At 33.4% G+C, this 23,194-nt stretch overlaps 1 protein-coding gene across 1 annotated transcript in view; it reads left to right on the plus strand.

Annotated features, from left to right (window-relative positions):
• LOC110112162 overlaps positions 1-13,012 on the plus strand; it is a 36,092-nt gene extending 23,080 nt beyond the window's left edge. Inside the window, exon 3 of the mRNA XM_020844272.2 lies at positions 12,465-13,012. Within this exon, the coding sequence (XP_020699931.1) occupies positions 12,465-12,737 (273 nt within the window). The 3' untranslated portion in view covers positions 12,738-13,012. The remainder of the gene's footprint in view (positions 1-12,464) is intronic.
• The last annotated feature ends 10,182 nt before the right edge of the window (positions 13,013-23,194 follow it).

The raw sequence follows: 23,194 nt of genomic DNA on the forward strand, positions 1-23,194 counted from the left end.
CCTTTGCACACTTCTTATTAAATTCAGGCTATACAGCGCGCTGCTTCCAAGAAATGCCCTTGCATTAACACAATGTATTAAATAATTCATGTTATGATTATTCGATAAGTTTTACGCTGGCTGTTGACTATCTAATGCAATCCTCAACTTTTCTCATCCAGGATTTGAGACCTGGCAATGACAATGTTTTGAGGAAGAATCATCAATTAAGAAAAATCTTCCTTGGATACATCAATCATGGAGACCATGATTTGTACTGTTTGTTAGGGGGCTTAGAAATTTTTTTTCTTCTGTATTTTCCATTGGCATTTAGTTTTTTGTCTAGCTACTTCATGAAGTTCAACTTTTATAGCTATTTTTGTGGGTCAAGTGATTGAGGTTAAACTGATAGTCCTTCATCCATTCTTCCATCATTCAAGTGTATCTATTATTTCCCTTGGCTATGAACACTATTTCTTTTCTTCCTTTCTCTTTTAACCGGGAAAATAGAAGTTCGGGGATGAAATATACATAGTAAGAATGGCTTAAAAAGCTTAATTCCTATATCCTATGTTCAAGGGGTATATATGCATAGAGCATTGTAGACTAAATTGGAAAATTCATAAAGTGTTATAATTACAATAATTTGAAACATTTAAAAGCATTTCGTTGTATTTTCCTCTTATTTACTTACAGCCGGCCTGCCAGCGTTCTTTCTTGTTGGAATCCATGGTATGCAGTACAGGAGTTCATGAGATTCGTACTTCCTATTAATCCCTGCTGTTAGCTCCTGTCTCTATTGGACTCATGGGCTTTAATTTCTAGTTTCCATATTTACCTTGCCGCTAGTTGGTGGTCCCTTTGTTGGTGCTGAAATTGCTGCCAATTCTTTGATCTACTTCTTGTTAACTGGCTCTTCTTGTGGACAAATGTTCTTACTTTTGTTAGAACAAGTTCTTCAACAAAATGCTTTGATTCCCCATATTTTGCATATGCTTATCCTATTCTAGTATTCCTACAATTGCTGAGTTTCTGTACTCTTTAATTTTATTATCCTTATCATCTCTTGCAAATGTTTGGCGGGTTATTGTACACGTTGACGAAGAATTATTTACAATGAATATTGCCATTATTACTTTATGGAGCTGCTTGGTGATTGGCTTAATGTGGTGAAAATGATGTAAATTTGCTACTCATGAATGGAGATAAGGTGGTAAACACAAATGACAGCGGTTTGGAAGAGGTGTTGGGAATAATTGAGGTATTTGAGAGTTAAGCTAGTGTAGTGAATTGTTTTGCGAGCTTTGGTGAAGGTAGAGGGCTAGGGTTTGACTTCTATGGGGTGTGAGAGGTTTTGAGGGCTTGGGGATGGAAGGAATTGTCTGTAGCTTGTGGAAATGATGGGGATGGTTTTGGATTGCTTGGAATCGAAACGCTTAGAGCTCGAACAAATAAAGATTTTGTCTGTATGTAAGGCTAAGGCTTTGGGTTGGATTCGAGGGTTGGAGGGGGGATGTGTAATTAAGGCTACAATGCAGGAATACGTATGAAACGTCATTGATGAGCCCAAAACTAAGAGATGAGTGATGCTTAAAAAGGTGTGAAAAGTGTAAGGGGACATAATTACTATAAGGTAAAACCTTAGATAACAAAATACTTTGTCTTACCAAAGGATCAAGGTTGATTGTAAGCAATTAAGTCTTTAACCTCAATAATCAAGCCACCAAGCAAGATCCTGAAGAAAAAAATAGTTTTTTTTTTGTTTAATTCAACAAAGATAAATATAAATATTTGCAATTGTTCGCCAATTTTGATGACCTTTACACGTTGAAGATGAAGCCAAAGATGGTTCCAAGTGAAAGATGGATGCTTAAATGATGTCAATTAACCTGCATGAAAACTAGCATCCTCCCCCCCCCCCCCCCCCAGATAACCTGCATGAAAAATTAGCCGGCAGTGGGTGGAGGTTGCTGATGGCGGCGGTCGTGGCTAGCGGTGTCTATGGACTGTGACAGCGTTGTAGATGGTGGATGGAGTTGGTGTCGGCCAACAACCAGTGGTGGTCAATGACCGGTGGTGGTTGGGGTGGTGGCTTGTGGTTGCCGGCCGGTGTCGGTGGCCGACAGTGGAGGGGGGCGGGAGGGTGGTGGTGGTCGAGCAAGCTTATTTGTGGTGTAAATAGTTCTTGCTCAAAATTGGGCAAGTTTAGTTTATCACAAAAATGAATAAAATGGTTTACACCATATTTACTTTTACTTTGCATTTCTTTTTCATCTAACTAAGCACTAAAATTTTCAAAACCCCCCTGCAATTAAAATACTTTACACATATTTTACTTCCAATCAAACAATCCCTAAATATGTGATAATTTGTTAGAAAGCATACAGTTGAGGTGTTGGTATTAAAATATATGCTATAGGAATTCTGCGAATTTTCAAATGTTTGATGAGAAAATTTGTGCTTAAATTCATGAGTATTTTATACTTGTTAGTGAAAGGAGTATTGAAGGGATGAACTCTAAGCGTTTTATTTTTTTCTTCATCGATTGACAAACTATTTGAATAAAGAAATGAAAAAAATAGTATGAAACATAAATGAATGGACACCACTTTAAGAGAGGATAAAAAGAAAAGTTCAATTGTTTTCAATAATTATAAATATTTATCTTCTAATAGTCCTACACCATTTGTATTGAATCATACTATGATGCATCGTTCAGTATCCAAAACTTATCTGACACGGCACATGTTTGACACGCCATCGACATCGTCGATAACATATCTGATTAAAAAAATATTAATTACAAATTGAAAAATCAATCGTCTCAACTGAATATCCCATTCATCGAATATTCTCACTTTCATTTCTATGTGGCAGGTCGAGACTTTTGTGGGCTCTGAAAAATTCCACTTTAGGTGTGATCCCGGGGTAATTTTCAGAAGGCAGATTGGGTTTTAGATAAGACACTACCCAGTGATTTCGCCCTCATTTGGTGAGGACTTTTTGATCCGAGTTCTGGTTTCCTATAGGCGCAAGCCCCTATAGTTAATTACCCCTCTTGATAACAAGAGAGAACTTTCGATTAAGGCTAGTCGTTCAAGCGTTCACAAAGGTTATGAACAATAACATGCCCCCAACAATATATATGCGCTCTATAGCAGATCATGTTTGTTGTAAACTGGTTGACCCTACAGATCTCAAACTAATTTATTCATATAGGGGTGGCTCTAGAAATCCATGATTATCTTTACGATTTGTCATGAATTAATATTTTTAGCTAGCTTTGTGCTTTCATGGGCTTTGATGAAGAATCTTACCATCACCTATACACACTAGATTTGTTTTAGGTTAGTGCAATAGTCATCTTCTAGAGCTTTTTTTGCAGTGGCCGACTTTGATGTTCAATATTCACATTCTTTAGCCTATGGCTTTATGAAGACACGGATAATTTCTTTGTCCTAATTTGTGCTTTGACGACATGTGAGAAGTGAAGCTCCTCTCATCTTAGCTTGTGCTGACAGATTTATGTAGGATAATGACTCTAAATTTGAAAGAAGTTTTTATTGTGGCTGTGTGCCTTGACTTGACTGAATTTTTGAAATTTTGCCTCAATCCATTTGTTAGTTGAGAAAATCTTCTGAATCTGAATGCTTTGATTCGTTAAATTTGACAATATCAAACTGATAGATTTTTCATCGGCTAAATAAACAGGTGATTTCCTACTACGACCTTTATTCGTAAAGCTATCAATGACTCGCCATATAGGCTTGTTGAAGCGATATTGTATCTGTTTTGAGATAAAGCGACTTGTAATATAACGATATCATACCTATCAAATATTGTGTTGAATTGTCAGATCATTTCTCCTCATACTGAATTTCAAAATCTTACAATTTGAAAAGAATCTTCAATTTTTGCACAATGATCGTGTATTTACTTGCATGAAGGCACTAGCTATCTCTCCTATTATGCCACATGTAGCTTCATGAATAATTTTATATATTTATTTGGGGTTCATGACAACCCAAATAAATATTTAAAATGTCCCCTGCCTTGAACGGAAAATTTCATCCATCATCAGATTTTTTGCACCATCTTGTGTGAATTTGTAAGATATTTTAGAAATATTCTCTCCTTTAAAACAAGAATGATCTTCAGCTTTTTTCTAGAAGTAATACTTGTTCAGTATCTCCATTGATCGGGGCATAATCTTTTGATATTCCTAATCGATGAGGTGATAGCTCCTCCTCCTGCTACACCTTCTCGATGACAAAAGACCTTCATATCATTGGTTCAAATTTACCACCAATTCTTCTTGGGTGAATAATTATCTTCTCAGCACCTAAGGATGTCATTCAGGATGTTCTTTTCATAGCTTTAACTTGAATATTGAGATTTGGTTCTTCCTGCCTGCTGCTTGTGCTACGAATTTGATGAAGAATTATCTTGATTATCTTTACTGACTTGTCAGGAGATTTATACCTTTTTGCCCTCTTACTCTAGCTTTTGCGGGCTGACGAAGGTAGTAATCCGGAGACCTAAACCCTTTAGTTTGCTTAGGTCGTGGTGGCGAGAAGTCATCGGTCCTGAGTTTTGCATAACAGACTTTTTATGATAACAAAAATCCACTTAGTTAACCTTGGGCTTTATAACGAACTTTGAGATAATTTTCTACGTCCTTTGCTTTGTGCTTTGACGGCTTGTTGAAGAAAAATTCCTTCGATCTCGCTTTTGCTTTACGGATTATTGAAGGATTTGCAGGTTCTGGATTCAGTTGATTATTAGAAACATAGATAGTATCTTGATCCTTAACCACTTGAGAAGATTTTAATCTGAATCAGTTGAGTTCAATCAAGATCGGCAGAGCTAGAATTGATAGCTCTTTGTCCTCTGGTTGCTAGATGGGGTTCCTCTACTACGCGCCTATTTTAATGCTGGTTGAGGAGACGGAGCTCGCCAGCATGATATCACGGCCAATATTCTGTGAGCTATATGTGACCTCCCTTTTTTTACACATCTACAGTTTCTAATATTTAGCTGATAGAAAATATGTTGTTATCCCAATCGCTAACTTTCACTCGAGTGGTCTAAGATTTGAAGCTTCTCCTCTGTGGTGTCTCAATATTTAGCTAAACTCCCTATCATCAATTCATGGTTAGTTTCGCTTTGACTATTCTTCTTCTACTTGGTATTACTCTTGAATTTTCTCCAGAGTCATTGGGCAGATTTTTTAACCAGTAATCGATCTACTTTTAATCTTCTTTCTCATGTCGACCAATTTGCCTCTACGTTTGTTTTCCTGCTTATCTCCTTCAGTAAGATGTTACGATTAAACGGTGTGTGGTGTCCTTTGCTATACGGCCTTTCTAATTATGTGTAGTCAACGGAAGTGCACGATTCCAGCCATTTGCGTATTCGATCGAACTTCACCAATATCTGAATCGGCTTAGTACAGTTGGGAGAAAGTTCATGATCGTACTTATTTGCATAGATTTGTGTGTAGTGAATCACAAATTTCATTTTTTTCATTTGTGAAATTATGGTTTTATACTGGAAGGAATGACGTCTACAAACTTTTAAGAAATCACCTAGGCAATATACACTTTGAAAAAATTTCATAAATTCTTTCACGAAAAAGTGCATCTGTATTGATAATCCTTATGATAATTTATTCAGGCTGATCTCGGCTACGGCGCGTTCAGTCGACTCGGCGTAAATTATTTAAATGTCCCCCTGTTCATAGGATGATTTTGATATGCTTTGGTTTATTTTAACAATTTCAAATATTTATCGAGGGTATCTCGTGCAGCTGCTGGCGCGACGATGTCGACCCGAATAAAATTCCAATGCCACACAGTTTTATTGGGAGATATTTTGAATGCATTCTGCTATACAATGAGAAATTTCAAATACAAATGTTATGCACAATAAATATGATGAATTACTTCAGCATTTCTTGGGCCAATTTATGCGTAGTATTTTTTTTTTTTTTTTCTAAATTATATCTCGGACGCTTGACTCGAAAATCATTAGGTCGCTGACCTCCACAGAGGCCGTCGAATATATACTTATAAGCTCCTCTCACCTGTACTGAAAATACTCCTCGTAAACTAAAGGGGCCTCAATGATACGAATTTCTCACCATTTTTTTTTTGTGAGGTATTGATCTTGGTCTAAGCACCACAAAACAAATTCCTTCTGATGTAATGACGCAAGGCAAAGAGCCATCTGATTCGAATTTTTTTGTCATCTCTTCTTCGATAGATATTTACATAATATTATTTTGGAGCTATTCTTAATCATGAGTTCATCAAGGTGGTCTCAGTACTCTATCCATTCCTTAATATATGACATTTCTTGGTTTCTAACAATCACTTTACTTTTTCTATCCCAATCTCATTCTCTTGAAGCTCGCTTGACATTTGATATCATTCTTCTGATTGACGGTACTTCATAGAATCGTGATTCGTTCAACAATCTATGTAATATGTACTAAACACATCTTCAGTAATATGCCCTAGGCAATAAGTAATATCTCCGCTGAATTCACGCAAGAATCTCTTTCATTTTCTTACCGCTTGCTCTTGAAGAACGTCCTAATGCAAGTTCGTGTCTTCCGCTAATTGATCTTCTTTAGTCTAGAGATTAGCTGCGAGTGAGGATTTACTATTATAAAGGAATTTCTCAAGAGCTCTTAGACCATCAAGGAATATTTTTGTAAGACTATCTATAAGATCAACTTTTGATGACAATTTTTTTTAATGTTGGACTTCTAGGAGTACACAACATAGAAAGAGACACATTCTATTGAAATAATTCTAGAGATTGTCTTTCATTTTATTTTCACTATATTGTCGGGACCTCAAGATTTCACCGTGTGGATTCTTTGAACTATATACCAAGTATCACACCCCGTATGCTACCATTACATAATCATGATCTTTTCTTACATCCTACCATCATACATTATATGGTAGCTTGTACTCCTCGTGGACCTTTCAGTATGGATCTTGGACATAAGATCCAAATGTCGCATTCTCTGATCGTTCACCCGTACAGAGCTCAAAATATCCATTCCATTATTTTTGCTGCTACCTATAGCATATAGTGACTAGCCAAAGATGGATAAGAGAACCATTCCCCCAGTGGAGCGCCAGCAATCTGTTGCGGCTCAGGCGACGGGGCGGTAGGCGCAGGTCAGTTCGGAGCCGAGGCTGCGATAGGTAAGTCTCGAAGTTCTTTCGTTCTTTGCTTGCGATCTTTTTTCTCGGTTTCGATTTTCAGAGCATATGTGTGCGTGTGTGTGTCGTAACCGAATGAGAGAAGCGTTTTTTATGTCGTGAGAGAGGCAGTGGTTGAAACGATGTGTCCGATCGGCTATGTCTGTGGCTTCAGTCGGTTGGTTTTGCCGTTACAGTTAACAACTTTGGTTTTGTATCAATTTTCGATGCCATCTCAACATTGAAGTCTTACGTCGTTACAACATCGATATTTAAAAATCATCTCAACATCAAAGTTTCATATTGTCTTGACATTGATTCTCGACACTAGCAATTTTAAAACCATAACTTGATAGCTCATCTTTGTCCGACGTCGTCTTAACACCGACAGCCAATGCCCTCTTAATATCGACGACATACACCCTCTTGACATTGATGCTCGACTCTCGATAGCATTGTCGTCTTCTTTCTCGATGTCTAATATGCAATATCGATGCCCGACTCAACATCCTAACATTAATCATTTTAAGCACACATTCTAGTTAAATAACTTATTATTTCTAAATTACTTGTAAAATTATACATATTCAATTTTTATACACTTTTTAAAATATAAATATTATAATATCGTGTCTAACCCGTATCCATGTATTATATTTTCAATAATTGACATGTCCTGTGTCTGCGTCGTGTCATATTTGTATCACCGTGTCCGTGTTTGTGCATCATAGAAACCATGTCTTCATTACATATTAAAAATAACTCAACAAATTTTGCTAGATATTATTCGTCCTTGTGGACAAGAAGCCTAAAAAAAATATGCATACAAATTTAATGGGCAAAAGTTTAGAATTATTATGGAAAAGAACCCTGCAATTGTGATAATTCTGCATCAAGGTGCTATTTGACGTTCTTATTATAATAAAAATGAGTTAAATTTCAAGAAGACAAAAAATCCCATATTATATTTGAATGGTCTCACACGCATGCATGAGATGATCGGACATCCTCATCCAAATTGAGGGTACCATGTCACTTACTTAAAGGGCAAATTATTGGGTCAGGTGTTCGAACCTATCTCCCCGTTCGGACGCCAATAGAAAGCAGACACCTGGCTACGATTTTTGTAATATAATCTCTTTGCTTTATGTCTTGTCAGCCCGATCGACCCGATCCAGTCCACTTTATTTTCATTTTTAACATTTGCCTGCCCTATTTTTGGGCAACCTGCGAAAGATCTAAATATTTATTGCTTTAGAAGAAAGAACGAGCTAGAAAATTGCAGAAAAGAGAGGGAATGCTCAGCATAGACGGAGGTGGATGAGGGAGTGCATGAATCGGAAAGGATGCGTGAATCGGAAAGGATGCATGAATTAGAAGCTAACTTAGCTGGATATTCCTCTGGTTTCAACATATCGGTAAGTTTCAATCTCATCACAAGTTGGAAAAACGAGCTAGAAAGTTGTAAACAAAGCAGTGTTGTGCTTGCCGTAGAAAAAGGGCGTAGGTTTAAGCTCATTAGACGCTTAGGATCTTAGATGTTGCGATTTAGATCCCATAAGTGTTTATAGGAATATTTTTGTTTAGGAGGAAAAGTAAAAAAATCTCTGATGTTGTTGCTTAGCTTTACATGCGCAAACTTGCGCTTTACTTGCGCTTTACATGCGCTTTACTTGCGCTTTATATTATTTGTTTTTATCATTTCTGGTTGTTTATAAAGATGAGAAAGAAGCATATGATTGTTTTTGTACTTATGCCCATGATAATGGCTTTAGCGTCTGGAAGGATCATCATATTTTTTGGCCAAATTCTAGGAAGATAAAATCCAAGGACTTTGTCTGTTCAAAAGCTGGTTTCAAGAAAAGTATTGATCTTAATTCAAGAAAGATATTCACTAGACCAGATGTTAGAACTGGTTGTCCATCCATGATGAGGTTTGTAGTAGATGAAGATGGTTACTGGCATGTCAAAAGATTTATTGAATCCCACAATCATGAATTGGCTAGCCTAGCCGACCAACACCTTCTGAGATCATGTAGGAATGTTGTTGAGGAAAAAGCTTCCGTTCTAAAATCAACGAAAGATGCAGGGATTAGAACCATTGATGCATATGCCTACCTTGCAGAGGAAGTTGGAGGAAGTGAGAATGTTGGATTTTCTAAGAAAGATGCCTACAATTTTATTCATAAGGAGAAAATAGCAAGGATTGAAATTGGTGACACTAATTCTTTGATTCAATTATTTAAAGATCGACAAGTTGAGGACCACATGTTCGCATGGGATGTTCAATATGATGAGCATGATATATTGTTAAATTTTTTCTGGGTTGATGGTAGAAGCAGGATATATTATGAATGTTTTGGAGATGTGTTGATTTTTGATACTAGCTACAGGCTCAACAAGTATAATTTTGTTTGTACACCATTTGTTGGTGTTAACATTCATTGGCATAATATTTTGTTAGGGGTTGCTTTTTTGTTAGAATAAACAATTGAAAGTTTTACATGGTTGTTTAAAATATTTATACGAATAATGAGTAATAAATATCCAACAACAATATTCACTGATCAGGACCAAGCTATGTCCAAGGCCATAGAAGTTGCATTACCTCACACTCGTCATTGATTATGCCAATGACACATCTTTAAAAAGGTTCCATCAAAAGTTTCTATCTACAATAGCAATAATAATGTTAAAGTACTCTTCTATAAGTGTTTGAGGTGGTGTGATTCTGAGGAAGTGTTTGAGGAGGCATGGGCTGAAATGATCAAAGAAGGAAATCTTCATAATCATGAATGATTGCATGATCTTTATAAGATAAGGAGAAAGTGGTCAACAACTTTCAACAAGGATTGTTTTAGCATGGGCATTTTATCAACGCAGCGTAGCGAGTGTACTAATAATGTGTGTCATGACATTTCAAAGCCAATAAGTTCATTAACTGATTGTTTTCTTGGGTTGGAAAAGATATTGATGAATTGGCGGCAAAATGAGAAGGATGAGGAGTACAAATGCAGTCAGTCTGAAATTGTTCTTGTGATAAAGAACAGCTCAATATTAAAACAAACAGCTGTAGTTTTGAGTTTATTCACTGATTGGATGCTGGAGTAAGATGTAGATATATACGGGTATTCAGGATTATGATCACAATTCATTTGAAAGTCAATGAATTTGTACTTCAGGGAATCTAGATCTGATTGTAGTTTCTCCACAATATCTTCAAGTCGATCAACTCTAGCAACCAAATTCTGTAGCGCAATCATCGCAACTATAGCGCAACACTAATTATAAAATATTTAGACTTAAAAATTACCTCATTTTTCTTTAAAAATTTAAATAATTTGGCAGCATTTTCTTGTGTAAAGTATAATTCAGTATACCCCTCCTATCTCAGAAAATGGGATCTTAGTTCTTGATCAGATGGTTTTTTAAGGAAAAGTGTTTCAAAAACCAAATCTATATAATACCAAACATAAAACATTAAAAGTTAAAATTAAAAAGCTTTATGAGAGAAAAATAATCAGTAGGACTGGAAACATACCAGTAGGAGAGGAAAAAAATCATTGATGTAACCCAATGGTAATTGCATTTGAAACTTGTCAAAAATTGTGTTGAATTCTTTGACCATGAAGTTCCTTATACATGAAGCCCAATTAATAGAAGTGAACTCACTTACATTACATGCAACAGATGTGAGCCTTCTAGGGAAAATATGGTTGTTTAGTGGAAAGAAAAGATTAGATAACAAAAACATTATAAAGGTCTTTAATTTTGTAGCATTATCAGTCAATATGTCCAATTTTGGCATTTCTGTTTTTATTTCAGTTGTTAGAGGTCCAATTAGAGGATTATTTCTCCCTTTGATATCATTGCCTCTATTAAACATACCTGTCAGAAAATTTTTGAACATTTTACATTTAAAGTAGAAAAACATATCCGTATCCATAATTCCTTATTCAAAATATTACCTATCAACAAGGCAATCTCGTTAGAAGTGAATTTTAGTAAATGACCATGGATAATGAAGCCTTCATCAGCATGACTCCAAAATTTCAGAACCTAAAAAAGAAGTGGTATACACTGTTGTAATGCTGGAAACTTCAAAAAGTAATGAATGTTCAGATTATTTAATGTCTGCTCAAGTTCATCATCAATAATCTCGACAAAAGTATCACAATATTTTCGAAAAGTGATAACATAACATCGAGAAGTTACTGGCCTTTGATACGACATCTGTAAAAAAAAAATAGATAAAAGCGCAAGTAAAGCGCAAGTTTCGCATCATTTGTTTCTTCCATTTACAAAGAAGGTTGAACTTCAGAAGATAAACATTTGAAGATCACATTGCATTGAACAAACAATGCTATATATAAAATTATTACTAAACCCTAAATTTTAACATATAACATAAACGCAACAAAAGCGCAAGTCAAGCGCAAGATAGGCCCAACCATACCTTTTTCGAGATAATGATCTTCTCCAATGTCGTCGTCTACCGCCGGCAGGAATAATATATTGCAGTATTGGAGGAGTCCGAGAGCAGAGTGCCGGAGCCGAGACTAACAGAGCAGTGAAAATGTCGCATGAAATGAAAATACGCTTCGTTTCCATTCTTTTATTTCTGAATTCAAATCATCTGGGTTACTGGGCTGAGTCGATCGGGCTGACAAGACATAAAGCAAAGAGATTATATTAAAAAAATCGCAGCCAGGTGTCTGCTTTCTATTGGCATCCGAACGTGGAGATAGGTTCGGTCACCTAACCCAATAATTTGCCTACTTAAAGAGCTCAATTGCTCCCTCATGCTCCTGAGAGCCCCATCCATTGCTACAATCTCATGTCATTTTTAAATAGGCATATAAATGATGATATTAAAACACAAGTAAAATATAGAAAAAATATATAATATCAATACAAAGGTTTAAGAGCCATGATATCTCTAAAGCTTATATAATAATAATAATAAAAGAGAATAGTCATAATTTAACCGTTTAATACTAAAAGCATTGATTAAACTATATGTAAATACAAAGTGCTGGAGGCATGATTATTAAAAAAAACTTACATGTTTAAAAAATTAGAACACAAGTCTAATTGAAACAGTTACTATTGGAGAAATTGCTTGACCTACTTGTAAATAGAAAGTGTTTGATCACATATATTAGTTGTTCATTCTTGCATCTGAGTCAGTAGTTTCCGAAGTGTCCATTCATTTTAATCTTCCTCGTCAACTGAATTCTCTTCATCCACTTCATCTTCATCCAGGAAGAAAGAGAAATGGCTAACTTGTATGAGCGAAGGAGATTTCCATATCCAGGTGACAAAGAGGCAGTTGAGGAGTTCATTTTAAAGGGTGGTATGCTTGGGACTACCATTGGACCCAAAGGAACTCAAGACTCAGAAAAAGATGGTGAGAATTTCCAGAAGAAACTGCAGTCTGAGAAGTTTGATCAGGAGGCTAAGAAGCTTTGGTCTCGCATGAAAAGTGAGGTCATTCAGGAGCTCCAAGAGAAGGGATTCGAGGTCAGAGCTGAATGACCAGTTTAATTTATATCAAGTTGTTCATTTTTCCTATTTCTTAAATTAGCATTTTTGTACAAAAATTTTAATTTTTATATTAGAAAACTATTTTAAGCCATATGAAAGGCTTCCCAAATGAAACCTTAATTACACCTAAACTGGGTAGAAATTTAAATAACTTCGTTTGATATACTCTAAGAGACAAGATATACTCTAAGAGACAAGATGGTTCAATGCTTCATGTTTTAGGATATTTACTGATAATATCAAACTAGGCAGATGCATTTTTATTATGATTGTTTGTTCTTTATCGTGAACTTTAAAAAAATGGAGGACTGAAGTGTCAGGACACAAATTGTGTTAAATTCTGGATTAATATCCGAAGTAAATGGTTATCTTGTGCTGGAGGGCCACTCCTAAATTCATACTGGTATTTAAACTGCAGCCGCAATTAGCTTACTAAGTTCCTTCTCTATATATGATAAATCGAATATTACAAAAAAATTCAAGGTGAAAAGTCTTTTTAATATATGAAAGGAAGAAACGTTTTCATTTTCTTGCTGTGTTATATACTCGATGATCTAAAGAGCATCCCCTTCAATCTAAATATTAGGAAAATCAAGTATGATACAAATTTCCAGAGCCCTTTGAAGGGCCAAGATTTCTGCTATAAAAGAAATTTTGGAGTATCAAAAGCAAAACTAAGTTAAGGCAGTCTTTAAATGGAATTTTTATTGCGTCCTCCCACCTGACTTAGAGATACGTCCTCCCACCGCTAAAAAACTCGGTTTTTGCTCGGTATTGTTACGTATTATTTGATAATAACGAGGAATATCATCATGTAAAGACCAATACCGAGTTATACCGAGCAATACAAAAAAATATCTAGTTTTTTCTGGGAAAAATTAGGTATTTTTTTGTATTGCTCGATATAGCTCGGTATAATTCGGTATTGGTCTTCACATGATATTCCTCGTTATTGTTTGTTATTGCTCGGTATTTCTCGTTTTTAAGCACGATTTTAGCTCTGGGAGGACGTATCTCTACGTCAGGTGGGAGGACGCAATAAAAATTCCTTTAAATGTCTCCGTCATCTGCCAAATTATTTCGGACCATACTTAAATGAACATTTCTTTCTGTTTTTGTTTTTCTTATTTTTTATTTTATACTGCACTAATACTTTATTAGTTTTTTCTTAATTATAATAGGGTATAGATTTATTAATGAAAAAATGTATTGTAGACATTTTTTGGGTAAATGTAATTTTATATTTATTATGTTGGAATTAAATATCAATATATAATTTTGAAGTAAAATATATATGTAATGTTTAATTTCATTCATACCAAACATGCCTAAATAAATTGAAGAGAAACTTCGCGTCGGTAGTTTTGTGTTTCTTAAAAAATAATAATAATAAAATTTATTAACTAGATTAGTAATTTAATTTATTTTTTTTAATAAACATATATTTAATTAAATTAAAACTTTAGCATCGATATGATTTTTAGAAGGGCATCAGTGAGTCCCGACCTTAGCCATTTTAAATTGGACTATTTGTACTCGAGTTTTTTTTATTGAATACTGCATGTATGTTGGGAACTTTTATTTGGTCCGGTTATCTTACGTAGCTCTACGTTCGGACATCAGTAAAATAGTGCCTCACTATTTACCGCGCGACCCGACAACCCCGACCCGAAATAGAGACATGATTGCTATGTTCGCGTGCTGCTAGGTATTGCTCGGTATTTGTTCGGTATTGATCGATTTTGCTCAGCAATAATGAGAAATACCATTCTATGAAGACCAATATCGAGCAATACCGAAATTTTCTCGGTATTGCTTGGTATTGTTCGGTATTTCTCGGTATTGGTCTTCACATAGCGATATTTTTCATTATTGCCAAGCAATACCTAGCAATACCGAGCAATACCTAGCAATACCGAGCAATACACGAACATAGCAATCCCGGGTCAAGTCGTCCGTCCGCGCGGAATTGAGTAAGACCACTTAGCTATATGTTATTGGCGTCCGAACGTAGAGCTACGTCCGGTCACCTGACCTAATAATTGTTCGTACGTTGGGCCTTTATTAGAGTATTGCTATTTCAAAATAATTTTTAATAATAATTCTAGTATTACCTAATAAAAAATTAACGGTGGTAGAGTATCTTTAATAACTTAGTTTTGAATAATAATCCAGCTTTTCTTTAACAGTTTTTTACGGCGAAGCGAGCGAAGAAGATGATCTTGGAGATTTTGACGATAGCTTTGAAATAAGTGGCTCTCAGTCGGTCAGGCATGGCCGACGAAGGTTCTTTAAAGGATCTGGGTAGAGAAACTACATATTTTAAGAAGTTTTTGGCAAACCAAAGATTGACTTCGTTTCTCCTTCAATCGGATTTGGGTATTGTCTGGAATTATTATTCAATTTTACCTTTCTTGATTGAAGTTGGTAAGTTTATATATCTGGATGAGATTTTTGAACAGGATTTTCGTTTACTCGACGGTGGATTGAGTTTTTTTTTTTGATGAAATTTCTGTTTGGTGGCCGATTTCGGCCTTGAATCTGATGGGGAATCATTTGGCCGAAGATGGCTTATGGCATGGTTGTTCTGCTTTGATAAGATTTGAGAATTTTTGTTGCCTGATTATGTTTCGATTTTATAATAGCCTTGTTTTATTTCTTGGATCTGAAATTTTTCTGGGTTTGAACTTTGAAGTATGATCCTAGGAGTTTCTTGAAGAGGATTCGACAATTATTCAAGGAACTTTGTTGTGGTTTTCTTTTTTTCAACTGTGGTCAGTTTTATCTTCAAGAGGTGGTTATGAAGGTTATTTTGATCCTTTTTAAATTAAGGATTGGAAATATGCAATTATGGAATGAGATGCAAGATCAGTTGGGAGAACTTTTGTGCAGTTTTTTTCTGTTCAAGTATCTGGGATTGTGTAATTTCTTGTTGTGCGAGAGGATACATGGAGTTAGTGTTGCTGTTTCCTCTAGCTATGAAGCTATTTTTATGGAGTTGATTGGATCTTCCAAGGAAACCAGATCGGGTAAATGCTCTGGTGAAGACATTGTTTTTGAAGCTAATATAATGCTGGTTGTTTTTTTGGATTTACATAGAAGTGTAGCTTGTTTTAGATGGGAGCTTATCTCATCTAAACTAAAGATGGTTATCATTTCAGTTTTTGAAGAATAAGTCTTATTTGTTGGAGACTTGAGGGATTGGAATATTACTGGTTTATTTCTTGCCAGTATGATGTGTGTGGTGGTGATTTTTAGATCGTATAACTTTGGTTATGAAGAGGTTGACTCTTGGACTCTTGAGGTGGGAGTTCGTGTTATTGCTTTGTTGACATTGATTGGCTCGTTCATGTAGGATGTTGTTGGTTGCGTTGAAGTATCAGCGGATTCTATTCTGGAATAGAGCTTGTTGGACCCTAAGACTATTGATGGAGGTCCGGTTGATGTTTGGACAGCTGGTTTAGCTTTTCTTTTTATATTTCTTGTAGCAAGTTGTCATTTGCGTGCTTTTTTTATAGGTTTTTTCTACCTTTTTGAAATCGTTGTAATGAAATGTGGGATTTTTACTAGGTTTCATTTTCTATCTATTGGGAACTCTGGGATACTAACCAACCTTTAGGTTGTTTTATTATTTGGTATCCCATCACCCCAATGGATCTAAAATGGAATTTAGTGGATCACATATTCATTATGATAGTTTTAAAGGGTTTGCTTTTGCTTTCTAGTTTGTAATAGTTATTATTTTCTTTTTAATGCTATTCGCATTTCTTCAAAAAAAAAAAAATTAATAATCCAACATGTACATTAAAAGGTTGTAAGAGTTAAAAATGTTTTAGGAAAACTCAAGAACTTCAAAGATGTTACAATAATCTACAATATCATAGAAGATATAAAAATCATCGTTTCTTCACAATTGAGAAAAAAGAGTATATACATAGTTAGATATAATTATATGATTCCTATTGCAGAAATTACATAAATCTAGTGTCCATAAGCGTATTGTTAAACCCCCACAGTAAGTTCATAAGTTAATAGTTTAATGACAATAGTCACATGATAAAAATCTTCCAATTATTACAATCCGAGAGTCCAATCTTGTGTTTTGATTATTACAAATATTATTAGATGATTATTTAGCTTCTCCTGATTTATATACTGTATTTTTTTCTGTATGCATTACTAATATTTCAATCCAACATACACAAAATATCACAAGAGAATTGAAGCTCAAGAAAGGATTGAATATATTAGGCTTATTTGAAATTATGTGTAATTTTATTTTTCTTGAGTCCATGTATGTAAAAGTGTGTATGTTAGCTTAGCAGTCGTGCACATACCAACACAAGAGAGATTAAAAAATAAAATATTTTAATTTTTCTGTTAATCATATTGTACGATTTAGATAGTACTGTACTATCCATTCAAATAGAAATTAGTTAGAATATTTAATTTAAAAGAAAAGAAATTGAGTTATTTCTAATCTTACATAACGATCAGCTATTATCAGAAAACTACTATCAAATCCAACTTATTTAAAATAAACAAATTTGAATTTTGAAAATTAATTTGTTCATACTATACGAACATATTCATACAATATGATATTTTACAATATTGCCTAGTTTTATTCAGATAATTAAGGAATCAAATTAGATCTTAAGTAATTATAGATCGTAATGGATGATCGTGCATTGTACAATACAAATCATTCGAACACTCTCTCGAAAAACCTTAGCTTGTTTTGTATAATTTGATATTTAATTTGAACTAATCGCACAATACAATTTTCACTCGTGTAAGATGATCTATGTCGGTCTTGAATTAATCATATTGTATGAACATAGTCGTTAGAATTGAATTATTAGGATTTTTGCACCCACTATCTCTTAATAACTTAAGGAGTCTTTTGATATCCATATGAGTGTTTCTTCTTGAGAGTATGAAGAGAGGGCATTAAGCAAAGAGAAAGGAAATATGAGGTTGTGTTAGAGGGAGAACATCCTTGTAGGTTTCGAGACAATGTGAGAGGGGTTTTCACATTGTTGCTCTAGCCAACTTGCACCTGAGTTCATTTATTGTTTGTGTTGTAGTGGTTTTTGAAAAAGATTAGTTTTCTTTGAAAATTTTATGTCAGAATTCATCTTAATGACAACTTGCACTCAAAGGTTAAGAATGACCTATAGGGATGTTTCCAAGTATTTAGGGATTTTTTTTTTTTTTGAAATTTTAAATATTTTTGATTAATTAATTTAATTAATTATCAATTTTTCTAAAAAATTAAATTAATTTTAAATTAGCAATCTGATCACGGGGCTTTTAATATTTTTGGATTGAAGGTTTAATTACAAGCAATTTGTCATATTATTTATAATTTTTGGATTTTATTTGACTTCTAAAATCAATAAGCTCCTAGCCAAGGATGGGTAGTGTCACTATATTTAAATGTTGTAGTTTTCATCCATATTCGGCAGATGTTTTCGAATATGAAAATAATGATGTTTTCATTTAGGTTATAATAACTAAATACAAGTGGAAACTCATTTTGATAATTTAGTGTCATATGTAGTTCTTCCTTGGATTTGATTATTATAATCGGGGTGAGATTTTTAGCTTCATTATTTGAACCCACTAAGGAATGATATCTTTACCTCCCGAGGTGATATATCATTCATAGTGACATATTCGATTTTGAAACTAAAATGCTGGCTTAACATTTTCAAAGAAAACTAATCTTTTCAAAAAACCACTTTCAACACAAACATTTATGTATTAGTGTTTGTAGTGAGATAAGCTCTGCGAAGAATTCTTTGATGTCAAAGGCCGCTGGCAACTCTGCTACACTGGGAAGGTGAAAGGGATTTTGGTTGTCCGTCACGCTATGAAGGTGAAAAGGATTCTGACTACTTCGCCGCACTGAGGAGGTGAAAGGGATTTCGGCTACTCCACCATACTAAGTTAGTGAAAGAGATTTTATAAGGGCTTCTCAGCCTAGCTATGGGGAGTGAAGGAGAGACTATTATTTAGTGCAATACCAGAAGAAAACTTTGGGGTGTGAACGTAGGTCAAATTGATCGAACTACTATAAAATTTTGATTTACATCTTTTATTTTTCACATTTACTTTCTATAGTTTTTACTTTGGATTCATGCCGGGTATGTCTACTATGGAAGCCACACATTTATTGAGAGGTTGATGGAGAAATATAGAGAGAATAATGAGGATCAACATATAATATTTATTGATTTAGAAAAAATATATGATAAAGTTCCAAGAGGTGCTATGGAGAGTTCTTGAAAATAGAAGAGTTAATAGCGCTAACGCTTTTATTCAAATCATTAAAGATATGAATGCATGAGCTATTACTTGTGTTCAAACACAAGGTGTTTTGACCAACTATTTTCCTATTTTGGTTGGATTACATCAAGGATTATCCTTAAGCCTGTTGATATTATCTACCTCATGAACTATTTTAGAGATTTTAATGATAACAAATATATACTTGGATGTTCTAATTTATGTGCTAAGTATTTCAGGTGTAATGATGTGCATAATAATTATTTATGAGATTTACAATACACAACTCAAGTTCAATCAAATGTTGAGATTAAGATTGACCAAGTTGGACAACTTCCAGGACTTTATATTATCGTAGGAATATGTTAGTGGTCCATTAGTATTTACTTGCATGATTTGATTTTCTCACAATCCAAATATCTATTAATTTAATATTAATCTTGATATAGAAATCTATAAGATTTCTTTATTAAATAAATTTTATAAGCTTCATTGATTACATTATTATCAAATATGGAAAGATATATAATTAGGGAAATTAAATGTAATAACCTTATGTGGTAAAACTTTTATTATTTCTTCATTTTAAATTAAATTGTTTCACATCAATTTATTGATGTTTGATTAATTTTATATAAATTTTATGAGATATTATATTAATATTCAATTTATCCTTAAATATTTAATAAATGTGCATAATTTTTTATTTTACTGAATATAATATTATTTTAATAGAAATGTAGATTAATTTTTATTTCATTAGATTCCTTGGATTCTGTAGATATAAATCGATATGTTCTATGACTCATTAGATCTCATTTGAATTTATAATAAATTTTCAAACATTATCTTATTTTAATATAATTTGCTGGGTAACTATTTTTGACTTATTTTGGATGCATATTAAGATTTTTTGACTTTCCCATGTGACTAGCCATTTATAGCCTTTTGAAAATTATATATATTTAATATAAATGAGTTCTTGATCAAATATAATATTATTAGTTGATAAATTAATATTAGATTAATAGTTTTATTCAAATGTGACTTTACTTATCCTTTCCCTTTAAATATCTCTCTTCCTCTTCATGTAAGGGTTGCTAAAAAAAAAACTTCCGCAATTCTTTCATTCTTCCTTTCTTCTTTACATGTTATATCTTGAGAGAAGAAACATTCATTTTTATTCCAAGAGCACTTTTTATTTGCGAGATCGAATTCTTGGTTGGAAAGCTTCAACTCACAAAACCGTATAACATCTCTTGGAATTCTTGAGTTTGCTTTCATTCACTAAATCATTACTTGTTGTTCTTTCAGATTTCACCATATATTTCTTTCTTGAAAATATTTATTATTTAGTAAAATACTAGTTGGGAATATTATATTAAGTTTTTTATATTACATCTTTTAAATCCATAAAGTTAGCAAAGTAAATATTTTTAATTTCTTTAATGTGGCATAGATTTGCATTTAAAATCTAATTCTTTTTTTGAAGAGTTAAAGTTTAAATCAATAAAAAAATATTTTTATTTAAAATATTATTCATATTTTTATCAAAAATAGAAATCTATTTTAAAGTGAGCAAATTTAATATTCCATTTGCAAGTAGTGAGGTGATTAAAATTATATTACAAGATAATTTGAGCTTGTTTTATTTACATCAAATTGTATTTATTTATTTTTTTGATCTAAGCCATTTGGCTTAGTGAAGTTTAAAATGTAACTAGATTGGATTGTACTTGCCCATATAGGAGAGTACTAAGGTTGTAAAGAACTTTTTTGATTTATAGAAGTGAGGTTTGCAAATCAAACTTAAGATTAGTGAATTCTAGCCTGAGAGTTGGCTACCGTGGATGTAGGTCGAATTGGAATCCGGGCCTAACCACATAAAAATATTATGCCTCTTATTTTCATTTCTTGCATCTATTTTTCTTTATATTTTTCATAAAAATTGTGTGATTTCTTATTCTTTTTGAAATAGCTTTAAAATTTTTAATTATCTTCTTTTAATAAAATAATTAAAAAACCCCAATTCACCCCCACTCTTGGGGAGCCATAGTTATCAAACAAAGCCCATATCTTTTTGCTTTAGTAATGGATGTTCTCACTAAACATTTTCAAGAGGATGTACATTGGTGTATGCCTTTTGCTGATGTTATTTTTCTTGTTAATAAGACTAGAGATAGAGTTGAAGGTAAATTTGAATTATGGAGGTCAACCTTAGAGTCTAAAGGTTTTCGCTTAAGTAGAATTAAAACTGAATATATGGAGTGTAATTTTAGTAGTCATAGACCTAGTGAGGGGATTGTGACTTTGGGCGATTAAGTCATTAATAAGAGTACACATTTTAGATATCTTGGATCTATTATTCAGAGTGATGGTGAAATAGATAGGGATATTATCAGTAGAATTCAAGTTGGATGATTAAAGTGGAGGAATGCATTAGACTTTTTGTGTGATAGAAATGTCACCCTCAAACTTAAGGGAAATACTATAAGATGGTGATGAGACCTATAATGCTTTATGGTACTGAATGTTGGCCATTAAAAGAGAAGCATAATACAAAGTTAAGTGTTGCAGAGATGTGAATGCTCAGGTGGATGAGTGGCTTTACCCTTAGATTTAGGATACGAAATGAGAATATACATGAAAAGGTTGAAGTAGCGCCTTTGGAAGATAATATTAAAGAGTCTCCTTAGATGCTTTGGTCACATAAAATGGCGGCCTTTCGATGATCCAATTAAGAAAGTAGAGGTATTAGATTTGACTTATGTTAAGAAAGGTAGAGGTAGACCTAAAAAGACTTAGTTAGAAAATATTAGAAATGATCTTTCTTTATTAGATTTAAACGAGAATTTGACTTTTAATAGGACACAATGGAAAAAAAAGGATTCATGTAGCCGACTCCACGTAGTGGAACAAAGGCTTTATGTTGTTGTTGTTGTTGTTGTTTGATTTGTGTTTGGCAATCATTTTGATAAAAAGATAATTATGGTTGATTGAAGTTGCTTTTTGGTTTTAAAAAATAGAAAATAGAAAGAAAAAAAATACTATTTACTTTTTCTATAGAATTAAAAATGAAAAAATTAGTATTTTTTGGTTGACATTATGAATTGTGATCACTTCCGCATTAAATTTAATTTTAGTTTTTAATTTAAAAGTTTTGAAAAAGCTCTTTAAAATATCAATTCACTCCATGTTGGTTTGCTATTCCATTGTTCAATTGGTTTTATAATCAACTATTGAACTTTTGATTAGTATCAGAGCGTGCTCTCTTGATTTGTGATTTTAATACCTAGAGTTTGATCCAATGGTACACTTTGGTAACCATAACATTATTGAAGGGTATTCAATTACCTGTACAACTTTATTTGATTATCATATGTTTTGATTTCTAGAAAATTTATCTATCAATATTTTTACAATCCATTGATTATCACATGTGGCATATGATTCAGGTAGGATACTCTATTCCATATTGTATTGTTAATATCATGAAATAGAAATCTTTTTTTTTTTAATGAAGTATAGAAGATAGGGATTTAGCTCAATTGAATGCAAAATGCTTGAATTGTTTCTTTTATGCTTTGAAATTTGAAACTATATGCGCGTATCTACATGCACTATTTGAAATAAAATTTAGGATAGATTGTGTATTACATATGAAGGCACCAATGAAGTTAAACAACAATGCTTAAACTTGCTATTACATGAATTTTCATTTTAAATGAAACCTAGTTAAATAACATCTTATATATTTGCTAGGTTCACAAAGATAGTACCCTCTTTACCTGCCTTAAGTAGAAAACTATCTAACTCCAAAAAAGTGAACAAATTACAGTGTTATTTTTTCTTGATTCCTTTGATAAAAAAGTCACTCCAATATGTGAGTCTAAAGATCTTAATGTGCACTCTATTGATAATTTATTGGTCTCTCTTATTTCTTACAAGAAAAATGTGAGCTAAAGTCTTCAAGATGTAAGTCACAAGAAGAAAGAAAGAACCATGACACTGAAAGTATATCAAACCAAGAAAAGTGATTTAGGAGCTGATGGGCGCGAGGATATAACATTGATGACCCACCAATTCAAGAGCTTCCTGAAATAGAAATAGAAGTGCTACCACAATTTAATAAGTTTTCATCTAAAACTATCTAT

The sequence above is a fragment of the Dendrobium catenatum genome, unplaced genomic scaffold, assembly GCF_001605985.2.
Source record: "Dendrobium catenatum unplaced genomic scaffold, ASM160598v2 fragScaff_scaffold_1519, whole genome shotgun sequence".
Classification (NCBI taxonomy): Eukaryota; Viridiplantae; Streptophyta; class Magnoliopsida; order Asparagales; family Orchidaceae; genus Dendrobium; species Dendrobium catenatum.